The sequence below is a fragment of the Urocampus carinirostris genome, chromosome 6 (genome assembly GCF_059441175.1).
Source record: "Urocampus carinirostris isolate Australia breed hairy pipefish chromosome 6, RoL_Ucar_1.0, whole genome shotgun sequence".
Lineage (NCBI taxonomy): Eukaryota > Metazoa > Chordata > Actinopteri > Syngnathiformes > Syngnathidae > Urocampus > Urocampus carinirostris.
In genome coordinates, this window is record NC_142354.1 from 877,163 (window position 1) to 900,495 (window position 23,333).

The window sequence follows — 23,333 nt, forward strand, 5'->3', positions numbered from 1 at the left end:
AATTTATTGTTTTTGGTTTTCTCCCCCCCCCTTTTTTTTCTTCATTTGTTTGTCTTTTAAATACATTTTTTCAATTTATTTTTTAACTGCTCTCACCAATACATGGGGTTTTGGGGTTTTTAAGGGTTATTGATCTATCTTCGTTATTCATTATCCATTATCCGTTATCGGTCAGTTCATTATATGCTACAAAGCTTAGGAGCCGGGACACTTACTCTCAGCCAAAAGGCCAAGCTGAGGTCCTAGCCCTAAAGCCTTGCTGCGATCATTGCGAATGCACCGTTCATGCCGTTTTCTTTGGGTAAGCATAGCATGTCGGTGGGTGGGTACTAGCCACCCCTACACCCCAACCCCCCTGTTAATGCCCCAGCTCCATATCCTGACGATTGTTTTTATAAAATGACAATAAAGCCATACGTGTATAAATCGGGTCCCTTTTTTGTCCACGCATCTTTGCGCACACGCAACGCTTTGTCGGTGCTGATCGGCTTAAGGGAGCCGCGCGCATTCTCGTTGTGATGTGACTGCGCGTTTCCAATGGAGAAGCCCCTAAGTGGAGGAGCAGTCGTTTGTTTTCAACCAGTCTTTTGATTCATACATTTTGCCTGACTGCATTAGGAGCTAACATTCGCTTTTCGAGAGGTCTTGAAACTCTGACGCCATGTGGATGCTAACTGAAAATGAGAAGTTCGGAGTGGGTGAGTTCATTCGGAGCCAATGGCGTCAGAAGACAGCAGTCTCACGGGGGGTGGATATCAAATGCAACTATGATAACAATATTTTAATTGATATTTTGTTGTGTCACGCAGGGACTCCAGTTACTTGAAGTGAAAGTGCTTAGAATGAAAAAGGTTGGAAGTTTAAATGAGTAAAGGTTCAATGCAGGGTGAAAAAAATGCTATTATAATTTAGTAGTATAACAAATTAGAAATATATAGTAATACGTTTTGTGTATGATACTACATTATTATTAGTTATATACTGAGATCAAAAGCTGCCTTTTTTCATGATATTTCCCCCATTTATTTTGCGTTTTTTTTCTTGTTTTTTTCTTTTATTTTTCTCTTCATTTTTCTTTGTTTGCTTCCTGTTTACTTCATTTTCTCTTGGTTTTCATCTCGTACGCCATTTTCCCTTTTTCCCTTCTTTTGTTTCTTTTTGTTTCTTTTTCTCTAGGTCTTTACTTCTCTTTTCTTGCTTTTTCTTAATTTGTGCTCTTACTTACTACATCAACTTTTCTTTGGGTTGGCAGAGAGTGTCCGTGCAGATGAACGCAAATGCACTCGTAAACAACAGAAGAAAAAAATAAAACATAATGTAAACAAAACATAAAAAAGAGCAAGAAAAAGAGCAAGAAAAAATAAGTAAAGAGCTAGGAGAAAGAAACAAAGAAAAACTCAAAAAAAAAAAAAACGACTGTTAAAAAAAATAAATAAACAAGAAACAAAAACAAAATGAAGAGAAAACCAGCAGAGCAAAAATGTTGTGCCCACCACATGCATTTGATATGCCCCTACTGGGTCTTATGTCTGATGATTCCACTGCCACCCAATTTCATTACTTTGTTATTATCAACAGATAATAGTCTTCATTTCAGCTGTATTTGATAGAATGCAACAATGAATAGTATCTTAATTGTTGCGTGTCTGTAAGTGTGTGGTCATCCTCCCAGCACCAACATGTGTCAGGGAGGACCAGAACAGAGCAGGAGACCCCAGAGCGTTCGTACAATTCTTTATTTGGGGAAGCGTAAGGGTTAGCGGGAGACGCGATGACCGTCGAACGTCAGCAGCAGCAACGCCGAGAAGACAACTTCGAAAGACGTAGCCAATCGTAGCGTGGGACGGAGGCAGGTCGAGTTTACCAGGACTGGAGAGAAGATCGTAGCGTGGGACGGAAGCAGGTCGGATCGGAGGCAGGCAGGCAGGCAGGCAGAATCAGGTAAACAAGAAGGCACATGTAATCGGGAGAGTCATACGGGGTACAGAAGTAATCCTCAGACAACCAGGTCTCGGCGTAGCGTTCTTAAAAAGGGAACATAAACCAATCAGGAAGCGCATTTCCGCGCGTCAGATGATTACCCCAGGTGGCTCCACTTGGGTAATCATGACAACATGGACATGGGCAGTTGTTTTTTTCTGTAAAAAAGCAATATGTTATGATAAGAGTCTATTGCAACCAAACTCCCGGAGACAAAATATGAACAGTGGCTGAAGTTGAAAACATCCCATTAAGAAAAACGTTTAAGATGTATTCTATAATTATGTATTTTTTCCCCACATCGGTTGACCACATTATTATCAGATGTTGATGGATAATCTAAAAACCAATTAACATTTTTTTAAAAGTTATGAATTGATATTATTATTATTATTATTATTACATTATTTTTATTACTTATTATTAATCATCATGTAATTATGATACTTAATTCTAATTTTCTTGGTCATAAAACAATTAGTGTTTGAGAACACATAGGTGGGTTTCTGGTGTGAATCAAGACTTGCTTCATGGGATTCATGCATGTGTAACTGTGGTGTACCTGTCCCACCAAAGATCCACATTCACGCTGGACTGGATGATGAGGTTTTTATTACAGTTGCTGCAAATGAATGAGTCACAACACAACACGTGGTAAACTTCTCTGCTGGCTTTGATCTCGTTGACAGCACGCTGTTAGACTGCCCCAAACATATCAAAGAGCTTTCTTTTCAGTTTACATTAAATATATTTTAGAATATCAACCATCACAATACATTTTTACATCCATTTTAACAAGATACTTTTAACAAGAGATCGTATAGTGGTTTCTTAACGTTTAGAATTAATTCAACATATTTTTCTTTAAACTGAATTTTAACCAACATCATCCTTTTTTTATATATGAGAAAATAGAAATAATAACAATACCAAGTATAAAGAACGGGTACAATTTACCTGCAAATGAATGAGTCACAACACAACACATGGTAAGCTTCTCTGCTGGCTTTGATCTCTATAAGGGGAATTAGCATTTTAGCACAACATGCAACGTCCGGCAAAACTAACATAAAAGGCGACAGAAACAAAACGAAAATAAATCCAAACAGCTTGACAACATCAATCACATTACTGTGCATGTTGAGAGATTTGTCAGCTGTGGTTTTAATGTTTAAAATTAACTTTTTGCGGAGCACCAAAAGATCGTGTCTTACCGTTGACAGCACGCCGTTAGACTGCCAACAAACCCCGCCTTCTGGTCACAAGTCAAAAGCCAAAACCGAACCTTACCCCATACCAGCAGGTGGCACTGTTGGACTCATCATTGCAGGACACTTACACAAAAACTATACAACATATCAATAAAACAAAAGTTATTATTACACCCGTTACACATGCAGTCCTACTTGTGACTATATTTTTGTCTGTGCCTCTATTCTCAACACTGGTAGTGCATTATGGTATTGATTTTGAAACAGCAGATGTAATGGTTGCCAAAAAGAGGGGGTCTGGTGCCATTGAAGACACACTTTTAGTGTACAATCGCCTGGATATTGCAATGTTTCCGACTCTGAAGGCAGTTATTCAGATTTCCCAATTTCAATAAGCAACTGACGTTGCAAAGGGTCTTGCAGCGCGTTACGCCCACTCCATACCTGGCTTCGTAGGACCACGGCTCAAAACAGACTCCAGCAGCTGGTTGCAACACAAAAAAGTTATTGACAGGTTTGCAACCTTCAAGGTCAGGCAACACAACCTAATCTGTAAAGTGTAGGGGGGAATTATGAAGTGTTGAATAGAATAGTTACACACTTGTTCTTCTCTATATGTATGTTTGTGTGTACTATGTTAGAATTAAATTAGATAGATAGATAGATAGATAGATACTTTATTCATCCCTGTAGGGAAATTCACACAATGAGTAAAAACTGGGCATAGCGTAGTAATAGGGTTTCAGCTAACCACAAAGTCTAATGTGACATTCACAAAATAGAAGTGACACTTCTAAATCTTGTCGAATAATCCTAAATCACTTTAAGTGAAATAAAAAATCAAAATTAATCAACCTTAAACTCTGTGTTATCGGCATTCCCAAAGCTCTGAACCTAAAATCGCTCCTGGTGGATGTCCTCACAAGGGTATACAGAGATGCTTGTTTGTGTGTTAGTATGTCCAGATGGTTGTGGGATGTAGAGCACTAGGCTAAGCCACTTGACACTCGTCGATTGTGCGTGTATGTGCACAAGATTAAAGTCCCTGCCGTGATGATGTCCCTGCATTGTTGCTTTCTCAAGTCAGCATTAGCCTGAAAAGGCTGGCAATACAGGGTTCGTACACCTTTATCATGGCCAAATTAAAGCACGTTTCAAGCACTCTTAAGGCCAATTTTCCATTTTTTCCGGTACCATTACAAAAAATCCAGCATTAATCATGTATTTTGCAGAACCTCAAATATATATGCGATTTACCAAATAGTTTTTTTCAGTAACAAGGTAAGCTAACTTCAGCAATGGGCTAACCAATTCCTTTTTCAGCTGTTACAATGCCGTTACCATTAGCTGCACCGCTTATCCTCAGTAGGGTCGCGGGGATGCTGGAGCCCATCCCAGCAATCATCGGGCAGTGGGCAGGGGACACCCTGAACTGGTTGCCAGCCAATCGCAGGGCACACAGGGACAGACAACTCGCTCGCTCATTCACACCTAGGGACAATTTGGACCGGCCAATCCACCTGAAATGCATGTCTTTGGAATGTGGAAGGAACGGTTTCTGCTCTAAACCATGCCCGGAGGAAACCTACGCAAGCACGAGGAGAACATACAAACTCCGCACAGGAAGTCCGGTAGCTGGATTTGAACCCACACAGGAGGTTCCCAAGACCTTAGAACTGTGCCGCACACGCGCTAACCAGTCCGCCTGTGTCCCTGTGGGGGAGGGGCCCTCTCCTTGTGAGAAGTAAGAGATTTCTCCCACCAAGGTCCGCTGTGTGTCGTAAGAGAGGACTAAAGTGGAGGAAGCGAGGGGACTGGGGATCCTCTCCTCTCTATCTCTACTCCCTAAGAGACAGCAAGGCAAAGAAAGGGGGGCGGGAGACCGAAAGGTCTCACAAACCCTAGTTATAGGGTCACTAAATGTGATAGGATGTGGAAGTAAAGCGACTGAGTGGGAGAAAGAGGAGATTGGAAGGATGATGACTATAAGGAGGGTTGATGTGTTAGCCTTGAGTGAAAAAAGATGAAAGGAAAGGGTGAATTACAGCTTGGAGGTATGTATGGTAGAAGGTCTGGAGTTACGGGTGGACATGCTAGAGAAGGAGTGGCTGTGCTTGTGAGTGAGAAAGCAAAAGAAAAACTGGGGGAGTGGAAAGAGATATCTTCCAGATTGATGTGGGTGAGGTTGAAGTGGGGTGTAGAAGTATGGATGTTTATGAGTGCATATGGACCTGGTTCAGAAAGAAGCGCTGAGGAGAGAGAGGACTTCTGGAAGGACTTGTCCGAATGTGTGGCAAGTGCGAAAGAAGGGTGGAAAGTGGTAATACTAGGTGGGTGACCTGAATGCTAGAGTTGGTGATGAAACGGTTGAAAATGTGATTGGTAGATATGGAGTACCAGGAAGAAATGAGAGTGGGAAGAAATTGATTGAGTAATGTGTGGAAAATGAGTTAGTGATTGGAAATACATTGTTTAAAAAGAGGGACGAGAATAAGTATACCTTTGTCAGAGTGGATAGTGGCAAGATGGTGGACAGAGCACTGATGGATTATGTAGTGCTTAAGAAAGGAATGTTAAGTAGATTGTTGGATGTGCATGTTTACAGAGGTGAAATGAGTGGTATGTCTGATCATTTTTATGTGGAAGGAAAACAGAATAGATGGATCGTGGAGGGCTAGTTATAAGAAGAGTGTGAGGGAAGAGGTGAAAATGTCAGAGTTGAATAAGGCAGAAAAGGAGAGAGAGTTTAAAGAGAGGATAAAGGAAGAGTATGAACGGATTAGTAGAAGGGAAATGGAGAGTGTGGAAATTGAATGGAGTGGCGATGCGTATGAAAAATATAAAGTGAAGAAAAGGTTGGTAAAAGCGGCAGTGGAAGCAGCGAAAAGGAAAGCAAATGATGAATGGTGTCGAAAGAAAGGAGTGAACTTTGAGGAAAGGAGAAAAATGTTCTGGAAAAAAGTGAAAAGAGTAAGAAACAGTGAGTAGGAAGAGAAAGTGAAAGATAAGGATGGTAGATTGCCTGTTAGCGGTAGTGCAGTCAGGATGAGATGGGCAGAGTATTTTGAGGAGTTCCTAAATGTGGAGGATGGGAGAGAAGTGAGAGTCGAGGCGATCGATGGTATGGAGAGAATGCCCGTGTTGGGTGATTTAAATGTGAAGCCTGTGGAAACATGGGAGGTGCAAGAGGCAGTGAAAGAAATGAAAGGGGGGAAGGCACCTGGGTTGGATGGTTGTACTTCTGAATGCCTGAAAAAAGGTGGCACAGCTATGATTGACTGGTTAGTACGCTTGTTGAATGTATGCTTTTTAAGTGGTGTGGTTCCTGTTGATTGGTGTAGTGCATGTGTGGTGCCATTGTATAAGGGTAAAGGTAATAAGTATGAATGTAGCAATTCGAGAGGTATCAGTTTGTTGTCTGTGCCGGGTAAGCTGTATGGAAGAGTCTTGATTAAGAGAGTGAGAGAAAGAACGAATGAGGTGGTGATGGAGGAGCAGAGTGGTTTCAGGAAAGTCAAGTCAAGTCAAGTCAAGTCATTTTTATTTGTATAGCCCTAAATCACGAAGAGTCTCAAAGGGCTTCACAGATTGTTACACTATATTACACAAACTATTTTCAACCGACAAGAGGAGTAGGTTATTCGTATGCAATGGAGTAGAAGTGAGTTTTAAGTTTAGATTTAAACATTTCCACTGAGGTTGCAGATCGAATCTCAGGGGGAAGAGCATTCCACAGCACCGGTGCCCGGATGGAGAACGCTCTCGAACCAGCAGAAGACTTCTTTGCTCTCGGGATCATCAGAAGACCAGCACTCTCAGATCGTAGGCTTCGGCCCGGGACATAGTGGCAGATCAGATCTGAAAGATAAGAGGGAGCAAGTCCATGTATGATTTTGTACAATACTAAGAGAACTTTGAAGTCACATCTTTGGCTAACTGGGAGCCAATGCAGGTTAGCCAAAATCGGTGTTATGTGATCGTACTTTTTTGTCCTGGTTAAGAGCCTCGCTGCGGCATTTTGTACTAGCTGAAGAGACTTGATTCTGGACTTCGGGAGACCGGAGAGTAGTGCATTGCAGTAATCGAGACGGGAGGTAACAAATGCATGAATTATTGTTTCCGCATCAGACTGAGACAGTATTGAACGGATTTTAGCAATGTTGCGAAGATGGAAGAAGGCAGTTCTAGTAATTTGTTTTACATGCATCTCAAAGGATAGTTCAGGGTCAAATATGACACCTAAATTTTTAACTGAGTCACTCTGTGTGATGTGACATTTGTCAATGTTCACAGCAGTTTTTGAGAATAAGTCCCGGCATTTAGAAGGACCAATGACTAACATTTCAGTCTTTTCAGAGTTAAGACGCAAGAAGTTGAGTGACATCCACTCTTTTATCTCAGTGAGACAGGCCTCCAAATTTCCACAGTTTAGTGTGGAAGATTCCTCCAACGGAAGATATAGTTGAGTGTCGTCTGCATAGCAATGGAAGCTGATATTGTACTTGCGAATAATATCACCTAACGGAAGCATGTAAATGTTGAAAAGTAGGGGGCCGAGCACTGAACCCTGCGGAACACCGCAGGTAACATTAAAGGGCTCAGATGTCGTTTCACCATATTTAACACAGTGTGTCCTATCTGAGAGGTAGTATTTGAACCACGAGAGGACAGCTCCTGAGAGACCAATCCATTTTTCCAACCGTTCTAGTAGGATATTGTGGCGTACTGTGTCAAAAGCAGCACTAAGATCCAGCAGCAGCAAAAGTGATGAAGCGCCAGAATCCATTGACATTAGGAGATCATTTGTTACCTTGATCAGAGCTGTCTCAGTAGAGTGGTTAGCCCTGAATCCTGATTGCATGGATTCAAAAAGGTTATTCTCCGATATGAAAGCATTCAGCTGCTGTGCCACTACTCTTTCGAGTACTTTAGAGAGGAAAGGTAGGTTTGACACAGGTCTGTAATTACTTAATATTTCTGGATCAAGGTTGGGTCGTTTCAGTGTGGGTTTAATAACGGCGGACTTAAAAGCTGCTGGAACTACACCTGAGGAGAGTGATGTATTTATAATATTTAGAACTGAAGGCCCAAGGACGCTAAAAAGACTTTTAATAAGTGAACCTGGGAGCGGGTCGAACTGGCAAGTTGTCGGTTTGGCCGCATTCACCACTTGTTTGAGATCATCAAGTGACAGTTCACTAAAACCGGCCATTTTCCCAGGGCAGCCACCCTGTCGTGCATCTGTAAATTTCAGTCCTTTAATACGTGTGGTACTAACAATATCTTTTGCAATTTCTTCCTGTATGCATTGAATCTTCTTAGTGAAGAAGACCATTAAGTCCTGAGCAGAGTGTGTCGAACTGTCTGCGATAGGCTGTTGCCTTGTAAGCGATGCTACAGTGTCAAAAAGGGCTTTGGGGTTGTTCTTTTGAGACGCAATCACCTTCGAAAGGTAGGCCGATTTTGCAGAGGCAAGGGCCGCTTTATACTTTAACAAGCTGTCACACCAGGTTTGATGGAAAACCTCAAGCTTGGTAGCGCGCCATTTTCTCTCCCATTTCCTGCATTCTTTTTTAAGGGTTCTAGTTTCATCAGTAAACCAAGGTGTGCGTCTTTTAGGACGTGATTTTAGTTTTATGGGCGCTATTGAATCCAGCACACTAGTCAGGGTGGTATTGAACTCATTCATGAGTGAGTCAATCGAGCCATTGTATTTAGGAAAGGACGCAACTGCTCCAGGAAGGAGTTCAAAGAGCTCAGAAACTGTGCCAGTGCTTATATTGCGTCCGCTAGATCCCTCAGCTTTATTAACTTTACATTTAGTTAGCACCTCAAATGTCACTAAATAATGATCAGAGATAACAGTAGTACACGGTAGCACCATAATGTTTGAGGTTAAAACTCCTCGAGTCAGAATCAAGTCTAGCGTGTTCCCATTTTTATGGGTTGGCAAGTCAACCAGTTGAGTAAAACCAAATGCATCAATTAGAGAACTAAACGCAATAGTAAGTGAACTGTGTGGGGAGTTCATATGAATGTTAAAGTCTCCCATAATTATAATTTTGTCTGCATAGGTTACTAGGTCAGACAAAAGTTCAGCAAATTCGTCTAAGAAAGTTGTGTATGGCCCAGGTGCACGATAGATAGTTATTACATCAATTGACAATTGAGGGGACCGCATCACAAGAGCCTCAAACGTTTTGTAATTATTAGAGGTACGTGTATTAAATTTGAGCGATTTTTCAGAGATTAGCGCAACACCACCACCTCTTTTCAGCGTGCGTGCTATATGACTACTCTCGTAGTCTGGGGGAGAGGCATAATTTAGCGCTAAGTGCTCATCCGGGCGTAACCACGTTTCACAAAGACCCATACAGTTAAGTTTATAATCACGAATAATGTTATCAACAAGTAAAGCTTTTGGAGCAAGCGATCTAATATTTAACAGACCAAATTTCAGCTTTGCTGAATCATTTGACTTAGCTGAACTCTTTGTAGTCTTTGTCGAGATCTTCAAAAGCTCCCGGCGTTGTGGCCGCTCGTGAGCGCTGAGTTCAAAGCGTCGGTTGTCCGGCGAGGAATGAATGGTGGAATTAGTTACATCCTCGCGTCCATCTTGCTGCTTGGACTTCACACGCTTCACACATCTACCTGCACGGCAACCACGTTTCTGTTTTCTTTCTTTACGGGGCCGCCGCCGCCGTTTTTTAAGAGGAATAGCTGTCCACAAGGATGCCGGGTCTCTTTGAAGTTCGCTCGGTATATCATGGGCGGTATAAAAAGTGCCCGAATAATCGAAATTTAGACGCCCTCCCAACCGAATAAGTTCGTCCCTACTGTAAGTGTTTTTGGCCACACATGTGTCCAAAAGTGAAAGCAAAAAAGACAAGAGAACGGCAATAAATAGAAGATTAGCTGGAGAGCTCGCCGCAAGCATGTATCCATGCGCAGTCGCCATCTTGAAATAAGATGAGGATGTGCGGATCAGGTGTTTGCAGTACGACAGGTGTGTGAGAAATATGTTGCAAAAGGTAAGGATGTTTATTTGGCTTTCATGGACTTGGAAAAGGCGTATGACAGAGTTGATAGAGAGGCGTTGTGGCAAGTGATGGTGATGTATGGAGTGGGTGGAAAGTTGTTGCAAGCGTTGAAGAGTTTTTATATGAACATCAGAGCATGTGTAAGAGTAGGGAGTGAGACAAGTGAGTGGTTCCCTGTGTTGACTGGTGTGAGACAGGGGTGTGTGATGTCACCATGGCTGTTTAATGTGTACATGGATGGTGTGGTGAGAGAGGTGAATGCAAGAGTATTTGCAGAGGTGTAGAGATGATGGACAACAGTGGAACAGTGTGGCAAGTAAGTCAGTTGTTGTTTGCAGATGACACAGCGCTTGTGGCTGATTCTGAGGAAACATTGAGAAGGTTGGTAATGGAGTTTGGAAGAGTATGTGATAGGCATAAGTTATGTGTGAATGTTGGGAAGAGTAAGGTGATGAAGTGTTCACGTGATGGAATGGGCATGGCTTTAGAAATAAGGCTGCATGGACAGGTGCTGGAAGGAGTTGAAAGCTTTTCCATGCAAATGGCCACTGTCCTGTTTGCCAGATCTTTCTGCAAAGCTTTGTCAAAATGTCTATAATTTGCTCACCACCTTTTCATATGAGTTCTGATGGGATGTTGTTGATTCAGGAGACTTTCTGTTCTTCGGTGAGTAAGCTGCTGCTGGATGTGCTGTTGGTTATGTTTAAGGTGCATTAGTGCTGTGTAAATGTTTTTTTTAGGGGAATAATAATAGTTGTGCCCCGCATATCTTTTATATGAACCCCCCCGTGGAGACTCTGTCTGGTGATGCCACTGCATCAGGGTATGGTCTCTGATTAAAAAAAGAAAATGCGTTATCCTTTTTTTTAAGCCTGCACACACACACACACACACACACACACACACACACACACACACACACACACACACACACACACACACACACACACACACACACACACACACACACACAAACTGACACACGCCCACATGTAAACGCATGCATTTCTAGGTCACTAAGTTAATGCGATTACACTTCGGTGCTCGCTTCCTCACCAAAAATGTAATCTCACATGTTTTCCCACGGTCCACAGGATGTCGCTAAAGATAGGAACTACCCCCAAAGCTGCATTTTCATACTAAGATTTATCAACCAGAGAACATTTGAGGAAACAAACCACCCGATGATATTTTACTTAACATAGTATCACTTATGCCCTGTTCAAAGCAATACAACTGCACTCACCTGGATTAAAAAATACACATTTAGCTCCTTTCTATAATAGATAGATAGATAGATAGATAGATACTTTATTCATCCCCGTAGGGAAATTCACACTTCCAGCAGTCTACCCCGTTGTTTATTTACAGATTAACATGATGCCCTAGGGGTGCTTGTAGCGGAGTGGATGACGTCACGCTAGTCCAAAAGTTCGACATCCCTGCGGCAGATGGAAATCTTTTCTTTGTGAAAATCCAGGGATACACCACCTTGTGTTAGCAAGTCCGCCTCCTCTCCGATTCCCCCCGGCTTTCGTGTCTCTGTATAGCTGCGTTGAAGCCGGATAGCTCCGGGTAGCTCCGGGTGGTTACACGTTAGCGTCCGGAATGCTAAACGTGAGCCACGTTCCGCAAAACACAGCAACTGCGCTCCCTGTGCGCTTCGATGTTTTCCACCACCACTCGATGATCTTATTTGGTCGTGAGTTCGCATTTACCATGATTACGGATGGTACCGAAGACTTATAACGCCGCTAACCGCTTAGCTAGCTCCGGCTCTTCTTCCACGATGGGCCCCTTCATCACGCCGGCACGAGAATTCTTCAGGGTAAGGAGTTGATTCCTTGAATAAACGCATTTTCGTGCGCTAAAACCTATGTCCATAGGATAGAAGTAATCCATAGTGTAGTTGTCAAAACGGGAAGAAAAAACACCGAAGATAGGAGCAGACAATTAAACAATAGGGCAGCTGCTGGAAAAGGCTCGTGGCAGCGCCGCTTTGATATGAACTCTAACACCAAAGTTCCTATATAAGATAAACATTTTCATAAAAAAATAAAAAGCAGAAAAATACATCATCATTAAATCAATTATTTACTCAAGCCTTTAACCTTAACGTTCTGCCAGTCTGCCGGTATGGCCATCGGACTGTTAGTAAACCAATACGTATCTGTATGATGTCACCAGTCACTGAAATACGTCATGTCACATATCATTGGGAAGCTTAAACTCTTGGGATTCAAAAATTACTCCTCACGGAAACATTTGGATCAGTCTGAAACAAGATACCCAAAAACGATAAAGCTCACCAATTACGTCCCCTCGCAGTCATTAAATTAGTTGAATGTACGTAAACATTGAGTCATTACTTTCAGGACCGTCCAGTGATTTCAACCGTCTAAAATATTTACTCCAAAACTCATGATAATGTCGACAGAGAAAAAAAAAAAACGCCTAAAATAATATCTACTTAGTATCCCTCTAAAACTTCCCCTAGATGACACACACTCGTAAAGTTATTCCAAATATAGTTGTAGCCTCTGACCTTTGATTGATCCTGTAGAACCGAATATCTTCAGCCAGAAGTAACCAAATGAAATAATGATTAACACATCTGTTAGCCAGTTTAATTCCCAACATAAATGTAATTTATTTCTTCCCAATGTGTATTCAATTCAAATCATGTGCGCAAATGCAGATTGGGATCCATATTTACGCAGCATTACTGCGCGCAAGTATGCACAATCATTCATTGTTTTTTGGGAGAGAAGTCAATTAAATAATTAGACATTTTTAGTGTTGTAAACTTGTTGTTTCCAAATGGGCACTTTTAGGAATGCCTAGATCTCCCCTCAAAAATGTGTAAAATACAATGTTCAGTTTTTCAGATTCTGATCAAATTTGACCTGGGACCAGGTAAGCCATCTGTCTCACCTGTTTTTCAGCTAAGATGGCCATGCTACTCTCTTTTGCAAGCATTTGATTGCAAAAAAATTGAGGTGAGGATAAAAACATTGTTCTATTTCCTACTCAATATTAGTAGCACATGCAGTGATAATTTCAGTTTGTTACCTTTCAAAAGAAACCAAAGCCGTCCATATTCCTTAAACGCAGTGTTTTTCAACCAGTGTGCCGGGGCACACCAGTGTGCCGTGAGACCTTGTCTAGTGTGCCGCTGGAATTTGCCCAATTTTATCTTTCCCAAAAATCAGGCCATTATTCAGTATTTTTGCTATCTTCAGACGAGGAACTGTAATAGTCATTCATATAGTTTTGACTTTTCCCTGTTACACAGTGATCATTTAGCACTGGTTTTCCTTCGTACTAGACAACAGTGGTCCTAGTGGTAAAATATTACTCACAAGGGCTTTAATAAAAAATAGACAAATTGTAGGCTGTTTTTAGTCATAACTATGAACTAACTTAAAGGGCAAGGGGTTCAGTTATTAAATGATCATGAGATTTCCGGGCAGAAAAATGTTGTCATCGGATCGTTATCGGATTGGTATCTATCAATAATAGCATGTATTTACTTGTATTGGATCATTACCAAAAATCACAGTATCACCCACACCTACTCTCTATGTGGGAGACGGATCACCACCTTATCGTGGTGGGGCACTTTGTGCGTCTCCATGACCCCTAGAGCTATGACGGCGGGAGTCTCGTACTCCTGGCAGGGTTACCCAAGCCGAACAGGTCGAGGGGTAGAGTCCAGACTAAGAGTGATCCCAAAAGCTAGTGGCGGCACGCTTTAAGGCGGTTTCCCACAGGCCTGGATCCCGGCAGCCGCCTGCAGTTGTAGGAAGATGCCGGTCGTCTAGGGTCTCCCTTGCCACTGGAACCATCTTCTTTACAATCAAGATAGTGGCGTTGGGGAAAGCGCACCCCTTACGCCACTTTAAAAACCATCATTGCGCAGGTATCCTCTTTTACCTGAGTCCCCGACCACAAGAGTCTGGCGGCGATGGAGTATCCAGTGACGGGAGCAGGTTTGAATGAGCTGGAAGCTCTTAGCTGGACCTCTGCACGTCAGCGGCACAGGGCAAGGGTCGTTAGCAGCTGAGATTGAGTGGCAGCTGTTTCCGGCAGACCCCTGAGCAGCACTATTTAGTGGCCGCACTGCTCACCCCAATTGGGGAAAGGCCTAGAAAAGGTGGCCTAAAGATTGCCCACTCAGCACAGTACCCGGACAGGAAACCGCGCCTGTCGGGACATTCCACTATGCGGTCGAAAAACAATAGCATTTAGAATTGCAGCATGGAACATAAGGACACTCCTGGATACCAGTCTGGACAGACCACAGCGCAGAACAGCACTCATTGCCAACGAGCTGAAGCGATATAATGTGGATGTGGCAGTGCTCAGCGAGACCAGACTCCTTGAGGAAGGCTCACTCAATGAAGAGGGGGAGGGTTACACATTCTTTTGGAAGGGATACCCCATGGGCGGACACCATCTTCACGGAGTTGGTTTTGCAATTAAGAACACCCTACTGCTGAAGCTCACAGAGTCACCAGTGGGTGTCAATGAAAGACTAATGACTCTTCGCATCCCACTTGCAAAATGCAGACACGTCACATTAGTTAGTGCCTATGCACCAACACTGCCATCGAATGATGAAGAGAAGGATCGCTTCTACCAGGCACTCGATGACATCCTCAGTCACATCCCGAGGAATGACAAAATCATGCTGCTTGGTGATTTCAATGCAAGAGTCGGAAAGAACTTGCAAAACTGGAATGGTGTGATTGGTGCCCATGGCATTGGAAAAGTTAATTCCAATGGCATGAGACTTCTTAGTCTGTGCGCGGAACATAACCTTACCATCACAAACACCATCTTCCAACAAAAGAATAAATATAAGGCATCCTGGATGCATCCCAGGTCCAAACACTGGCACCTGATCGACTACGCGATCGTGAGGAGGGCTGACCTGAAGGACGTGCTCATTACAAAAGCTATGCGTGAGGCAGACTGTTGGACCGACCACCGCATGATTCTGACAAAGGTCAGAATGCATGTCCGGCCCCTAGCACGTCAGGGTGGTTCAAAGAGGAAGACACTCAACTGTGCCAAACTCTCCAGTAGCGACACCCTTGACAACTTCCGTTGCTCTCTAGCTGAGAGGCTGGCAAACAGTGAGCAGCTGGTCATGTCAGAGGCTGGGATGGATGAGAAGTGGACCTATATATCTACCACCCTCTTTGACGCTGCAGCCCAAACCGTTGGTTTTAAAACTAAAATACACCAGGACTGGTTTGACCAGAATGCCGGAGAGATCTCAACCCTCCTGGACAGAATGCACAAGGCGCACAGAGCCACCCTGAACAACCCACAATCTCAATTCCATAAAAAGCTATGGCAAGCCCTTCGTTCCGAGGCCCAGAGAACTCTCAGAAAACTGCAAGATGAGTGGTGGATCTCAAAAGCCAATGAAATCCACGCTGATAGAAGCGATATGCACAGTTTCTATGATGCAGTAAAAACCATCTATGGCCCCAGAAACTGCTCCCTGCTCCATCTGCTGATGGAACATCTCTAATCAAGAATCAGGCTATGATAGTGGAGCGGTGGGCTGAGCATTTCAACACCCTGCTCAACCAGCCCACCCCAGTGGACCCAACTGTCCTTTCAGAGCTCCCTGAACATCCTACATTGCCAGACCTCGACCTCCCGCCAACTTTCGATGAAATCCTGCATGCAGTCAAAACCCTGAAAAACAATAAATCCCCTGGACCTGACAACATCCCAGCTGAACTTCTCAAGGTAGGAGGCTACCTCTGTACACGGACACTGTTTTAATACATTTCAGAGGTGTGGAGACGAGAGTGTGTCCCGCAACTGTGGAAAGATGCGAACATTGTGACCATCTTCAAGAATAAAGGAGATAAATCCATCTGCTCCAACAGTAGGGGTATCTCTTTGTTGGCCACTGCTGGAAAGGTCCTTGCCAAGGTCATGCTCCGCAGACTCATCTCCACAATATCGGAACGCGTCATCCCAGAGTCACAGTGTGGTTTTCGAAAGGACAGGGGAACAGTCGACATGATCTTTGTGATACGTCAGCTCCAAGAGAAATGCCGTGAGCAGCACAATGACTTGTTCATCGCCTTTGTCGATCTCTCAAAGGCATTTGACACAGTGAACAGGGACCTACTGTGGCAAGTCCTGAAGAGATTTGGGTGTCCACCCAGGTTTCTCACCATTCTTGCACAGTTCCATTCAGGGATGACGGCCAGAGTGGTAGTTGGAAGACACAGCTCAGAGCCCTTTGGCGTCGAAACTGGAGTGAGGCAAGGCTGTGTGCTGGCTCCAGTTCTCTTCAACATCTTCCTCGTCTGTGTTACAACACTGCTACGTAGAAGGATGGAGAAGCAGGCTGGAGTTACCATCAACTTCAGGGTTGATGGTAACCTGTTTAACATCAGGAGGCTACAGGCAACTACCAAACTGATTTCAGAGACCATCATTGAGCTACAGTATGCTGATGACTGTGCCCTGGTTGCCCATACACCGGAGGCTCTGCAAAACATTCTCTCGGCAGCTGTAACTGCATACACCAGAATGGGACTGACGATCAACACCCAGAAGACAGAAGTACTCTGTCAGTCTAGTGCTGACCTCTTACCAAACCCAATAAACCTCACTGCAGCAGGGCAACACCTGCTCATGGTTCCCACCTTCAAATATCTGGGGAGCAAAGTGTCTGACACCTGCTCATTGGATGATGAGATCCAGAGCCGTCTCAAGCAAGCATCAGCATCTTTTGGTCGACTAAGGAGAAGGGTCTTTCAAAACAACAACCTTAGACTCCACACCAAAATGCTGGTCTACAGAGCTGTATGCATCACTACATTACTGCCCAGCCACAGACTGCCATGCCGTATCCTCTATGGTCAGTTACATCTAGGCCAACGCAGTGCTGGTGGGCAGAAGAAGCGGTTCAAAGACCAAATGAAGAACATCCTGAAGAGATGTCGGATAAACCCCTCCTCACTGGAGGAACTTGCTTCCTGCCGAGACCTCTGGCGCTCCCACTGCTCACAGGGAGTGGATTACATGGAGGAACAGCGCATGCAACACCGTGCAGCAAAGCGTGCAAAGAGACATGCTCGCCAGGCCACCCCTGCTCCCCCCAGCGCCCCCTTCACATGCTCTGTCTGTAACCGCATCTGTGGATCCAGGATCGGACTGTTCAAACATCAGCAGACTCACAATTAAAAGAAGATGGTCATCATCGAATCGATGGACAACCCCAAGCAAGCTGTTTTTAAATACATCAGCCATATATTTTGCCTCTGGCCCTTTTGCAATTTTTTTCAACCCAGTGCAACTTAAAAAGTTTTGCCACCCCTGGTTTAGCAAGCGGGTTCATGCGTTCAGAGAGCTAAAGAGAGAGAGAGCGAGATGGAGATTTTCATTGTTTTTGAGAGATTGTGACTATCGTTTTGCGAGTTAGTTTTATTTAAGTCTAACCATTGTGAGTCCATTAATTTATAGCAGGGCTTTCAAACTCACGGCACAGGTGCCAATTGTGGGCCCCAGGAGGATAGTTTCAGGCCCGTGCCCTAATATAAAAGTTAACGGGATAGTGTGTATTATTTGACCACTAGATATTGCTGTATTCTGTCATTCCACCGAAAACCAATGCTAAAAGCACAAAGGAGGAAGACAAAAAATGAGATTCAGAGTGACCAAAATGCACCTTATTGCTTTTGAAAAGAAGATAAATAAGAAAATTGAAAGAAAAGCAAAATAAATAAAAGATAAAAGAAAATTGCCCCCAAAAAAAGACAAAGAAAAGAGAAAAAAAAAAAAGAAGTAGGACAAAAAAAAAAAAAAAATTCCCTCCGGTCTTTTTCTCTTTCGGTCCTTTGTTTTCGTTTAGTCCCCCCACAGAACCAAGTAAAAAAATGACAGAAACATCTCTCTGGGCAAAGCAGGCACAACTAATATAATCCCCCGAGATCTTTTTATTATTATTATTATATCTTATATTATTATTATATCTATCTTCTTCCGCCGAAATTTAACGGGTATCTCCTCCCAGAGCTTTTGGAGTAACCCAACGATTGATGTACCAAAAATTCTGACCCGGCCGGGACTCTTGTGGGTTGTCTTTTGACAGCGATACGAGTCACCAGAGAGACGAAAAAAAGTCCCCATCCGTATTGTATGTATTGTAATGTATTTTCAGAGTCTCCCATCCGGAATACATGGGCCCATTCATTTCTATGGGTAGTCATGGAAACGAGGGCTTTTCCAGAGGGTAGTCATAGTAAGCAGGGACTGTCCAGGGTGGCTTGAGGGGGCCCGACCCACATTACCTTTAACCATGGGTAAATGGTGAATTCCAAAGAGTGGATGCTAGCGAGAGGATGCTAACAGCTATGTGCGCCGCTAACAAAGGGTTGGGCTGGCTTAGCCAGCCCAAACATTAGCGCAAGTTAGCTGTAAGCACTGTTGGTGATCAGTTGGGCTGGCGTAGCTTACTCATGCTAGCAGTAAAAACTGTTGGCAAAGCCAGCCCAAGTTTTCGCTCAAGCTAGCTGTAAACACTGTTGGCAATGCTAACTTCTTCATAGTAAACAATTTTGGTAATGGCAATATTTTAACGACTTCATATTTACAAATTATGCTAATGGCCTCATATTGATGATTTATGGTAATGGTTACATGCTAAAAAGTGATGCTAACGGCTAAATGCTAACTTATTCATGCTGAAAAAGTATTCTAATGCTAACATGCTCAAGACTCAGCAAATTGAATGGGCTCAATGCATTCCGGATGGGCGAATTCAAATAGAATGGCTCATTCCTTTCGAACATGTACATTTTAAATGTTTTGAAAGTGTAATAACAGTGTTATTACAATATTAATACCATTAATGTTTTTTTAGACCTCCACAAGGCATATCCTTGTTGCTAACGGTTGTGGGCCCAAGTAAAATATGACAGTAACATTTCTCTGGGTTAAAAACAATATGCTAACTCGTAATGCTAACAACCGGGGTTATATATATGTAACGGGTGTAATAATAACTTTTGTTTTATTGAAATTCCTGCTGAAATATGTGTATAGTTTTTGGTAAATGTCCTGCAATGCTTAGTCCAACAGTGCCATCTGCTGGTATGGGGTGGGGTTTGGTTTTGGCTTCTAACATGTGACCAGGAGGCGGGGTTTGTTGTTAGTCTTACTAGAGAGAACTACAAAGGTAAGACATATCTTTTGGTGCTCCACAAAAGAAGTTAATTTTAAACATTATAACCCCAGCTGACAAATCTCTCACCATGCATAGTAAAGTGATTGATATTGTCAAGCTGTTTAGGTTTATTTTTGTTTTGTTTCTGTTTTACTAAATATTAATTCCCCTTGTAGAGATCAAAGAGATCAAACCCAGCAGAAAAAGCTAATGTTGTGACTCATCCATTTGCAGAAACTGTAATAATAAAAACCTCATCATCCAGTCCAGCGTGAATGTGGATCTTTGGTGGGACACGTACACCGCGGTTACATTGGTGCCGTGACCCGTGACTTCTATCAAACTCTCCGAACCGAGGACTGTCCTACCTGCCACATCGTTTCATGAAGCCATCAGCTCACAGTATTTAAAATTGACAGTGACGTGTTACGCAGGCTCCTGATTTATTTTGTGATTTTGACTCATTTACATCTTTGAAACATGTTTAATCAGAGCACGAGTGACATTTCTGAGGGTGTAGCTGATCAGATGACAAATATTATTCAGGAGATAGGACATAAATTGGCTGATAGCATTCTTTTCACGTGTACAGTCACACAATACAGAAGCTCCTAGCGCTGCTGCCACACAAGATGTAGCAAACACATTGAGTAAGCCTAGTTATGTGTCAGATGTAACACAGGTTCAGGTGGTTACACAGAGAAAAGTTAAAGAACCACCATCATTTATTGGGGATGGCTCAGACTCAATAAAATTACATGAGTGGGAAGATCTAATGAAGACATTTATTAAGAAGAGTAATGTGAGGCTTGAAGAGCAGGCCGAGGAAATCATTACGCATTTGAGAGGAAAAGCTAAAGATGTAGTTAGGTTTGGCATTAGAAACAGTAATATAGACGTCTATACCCGCCCTGACATGATTTATAGTGTTCTCAGGAAACACTTTAGCTGTACCAAGTACTCTGCTGTCCCTTTAGCTGACTTTTATTCAACTTTGCCCAAAGACCAGGAAGACCCCTATGACTACTGGCTGAGACTAAACAGAGCAGCTGACCTTGCCTCTGACTGCTTGAGTGAGCAGGGCAAAACATTTGACAACCCTGAAATAGAAGTTACTCGCATGTTTATTAGGAACTGCCCTTGCAAAGAACTGGCACTCACTTACAGATCTAAAACCATCGATAAGTGGTCAGCATGTGAAGTACTAGAGGTGCTGAATGAATACCACGCTGAGAAGAGCTACAAAGCAGCTTCCCTGCAACAACCTGCGAATAGAGCGGAAATTGCTGTACACAAAGCTGAGGTGAACCATGGTCCAACCCTCATGCACGAGCCACCTCAGACTTCGAGCACACAGTATGTCCCTCTAACGGACGTTATAAGTATGTTGGAGAAAGTTCTGATACGTGTTACCTCAAACCAGTTACAAGAGAGAAGGCGAGCTCCAACCAGGCGACCTGGAGACAGAATGAACGGTTTCACTGCCAAGCCATGTATCATTTGCAAAGAAGTCGAACACAGTGCTCTCTCTCATTGCCGAGAAAAAAAACTTTGCTTTCACTGCCATGCCCCAGGGCATTCTCGACGTGATTGTCCAGTGACGAAAGTTGTCCCACTGCCTCAGGGAAACTAACTGATCTGCGCTTAGGGGAGAACAGTGCAGATCAACTGAGTATACCTCCCACCACTAATGTGATGCCTGACATGCAAGATAATAAATCAATTTATGAGTTGTATAGCAACACGATACCTCCATCGAAGAAGCTGATCTTTCAGGGGTTTCAGAGAATAGCGGAGACTGACGAACTGTTTTACACACCTGTACTTGTGCAAGATGGCCCCACTTTCAGAGCGCTGTTAGACAGCGGGTCGATGGCTTGTACAGTAAGTGAGGCAACTGCCAAGTCCCTGCTGCAGCACGTCCCTGACATGATGAGTTACAAAGCCGATAACTATGTCATTGTAGGCTGCGGTGGACACCAAGTTTCTCCCAGAGACATGTACGACATTCACGTCACAGTTTACGGATGCCAAATGATAATGCCAGTAATGGTTGTGCCAGGCCAGACAGAACAGATGATCCTTGACAGCAATGCCATCAAATATATTTTGACTCAATTGAAAAGTACTGACGGCTATTGGAGATTAGTTTCCACTCCTGACAACGGTCTGTCCGATAACCACAGTCAATTCCTGTCAATGCTCTCTAACACAGAGAGATGGAGAGGTGATTGCATTCCAGACAAGGTAGGGACAGTAAAAATCAAGAGTTGTGTGACGCTGAGTCCACGGACCGAGTACGTTATTTGGGGCAAGTTACCTGAGTTGGCCGGGACGTCAGCGGGCAGCACAGTGGTCGTTGAGCCAACCCAATCTAAGGCTGGGCCCAGACAAGTCCTTGTCGGGCGAGTTGTTACTCCACTCTGGGGAGATGGATGGGTGCCTGTTAAAGTCTTTAATCCCACGGACAGAGTTGTGGTGCTGAGAAGAAACAGAAAAATTGCAGATGTGTCTCCTTGTATCGCAGCGGAAGACCTGCCCAGTGCAGAGGAGGTCAAGTGCAACATGCAGAGTGTACAGAGCACGGAGGTCCAACCCAGGTCAGAAGAGGACATGATGCGTACATTGGAAGCTCTGGGTCTGCAAGCTGATGCTTTGGCCGCACTTGGGGGAAATGCCTTTTTCTCCACGATGGACCTGACGTCAGGCTACTACAATGTCCCCTTGCACCCTGATGACAAAAAGTACACGGCATTCTCATCACCCTTCGGGCTTCACGAGTACAACCGGCTTCCTCAAGGACTTTGCAACAGCCCAGCAACGTTTATGAGGATGATGATGTCGATATTCGGTGATCAGAATTTCATGAGCCTATTATGTTACCTCGACGATCTGATGGTGTTTGCCCCCACAGAGGAAGTTGCACTCCAACGCCTGCAGATGGTGTTTACTCGCCTCAAGGAACACAACCTCAAACTCGCACCCAAAAAGTGTTTTTTTCTCAGACGGACTGTGAAATTTCTTGGGCATGTCATCAGTGAGGATGGAATTCGGACTGACCCCGAGAAGGTGAGAGCGATAAATGACGCACAAGTCGCTGACCTAATGGAGTCTGACGGAAAGACACCGTGCCCTAGTAAAATAAGATATTTTCTAGGCATGGTCATGTATTACCAAAGCTTCATTGAAGCATGTTCTGCGAAGGCAAAACCTCTGTTCAGGCTCACATCTGAATCTGGTGCCCAGCATAAGTGCAAGAAAGGCCGCAAACTAGTGAGGAAAGGTCAAGTGAAGCTGACGCCTGCTGATTGGTCCGATGCATGCCAGAACGCATTTGAAACACTGAAGCACAACCTCGTGACAGGTGTCACTCTGGCCCACCCAGATTTTGATGCGCCATTTATTCTGGCTGTCGACGCATCCTTCGATGGGATTGGAGCAGTCCTGTCACAGCTGCCACCTGATGGAAAAGTAGCCAGACCAGTCGCCTTTGCAAGTAAAACGCTCTCTCGCTCCCAGCTCAACTATCCTGCACACCGGCTCGAATTTCTTGCCTTGAAATGGGCGGTATGTGATAAATTCAGCCATTGGTTGAAAGGAAGACACTTCACCACGTGGACCGACAATAATCCGTTAACATACATTTTGACCAAACCAAGACTTGATGCGTGTGAACAGCGGTGGGTAGCGAAGCTAGCTGCATACAATTTTGACCTGAAGTACATTCCTGGCCCAAAGAACATCGTAGCTGACGCTCTAAGCCGTGAGCCATTTGTACGGTCATGTGTGGGTCATCGCCTTGTTAACGAGCCCTATACCTCGCTCTTGGACCAAGTCAACAGGGTGAACAACAGTACTGTGCAAGAGGTGTTTAGAGTATCCAACAATTGTCACGCT

The 23,333-nt window shown here is 43.7% G+C and overlaps 1 protein-coding gene across 4 annotated transcripts in view; it reads left to right on the top strand.

Annotated features, from left to right (window-relative positions):
• The first annotated feature begins 502 nt into the window (after positions 1 to 502).
• Positions 503 to 23,333, top strand: part of LOC148363495 (dedicator of cytokinesis protein 3-like) — a 163,099-nt gene continuing 140,268 nt past the window's right edge. For all 4 annotated transcript variants that reach the window (XM_088337390.1, XM_088337393.1, XM_088337392.1 and 1 more), the window contains exon 1: positions 503 to 698. In XM_088337390.1, the coding sequence (XP_088193516.1) occupies positions 662 to 698 (37 nt within the window). In that variant the 5' untranslated portion in view covers positions 503 to 661. The remainder of the gene's footprint in view (positions 699 to 23,333) is intronic.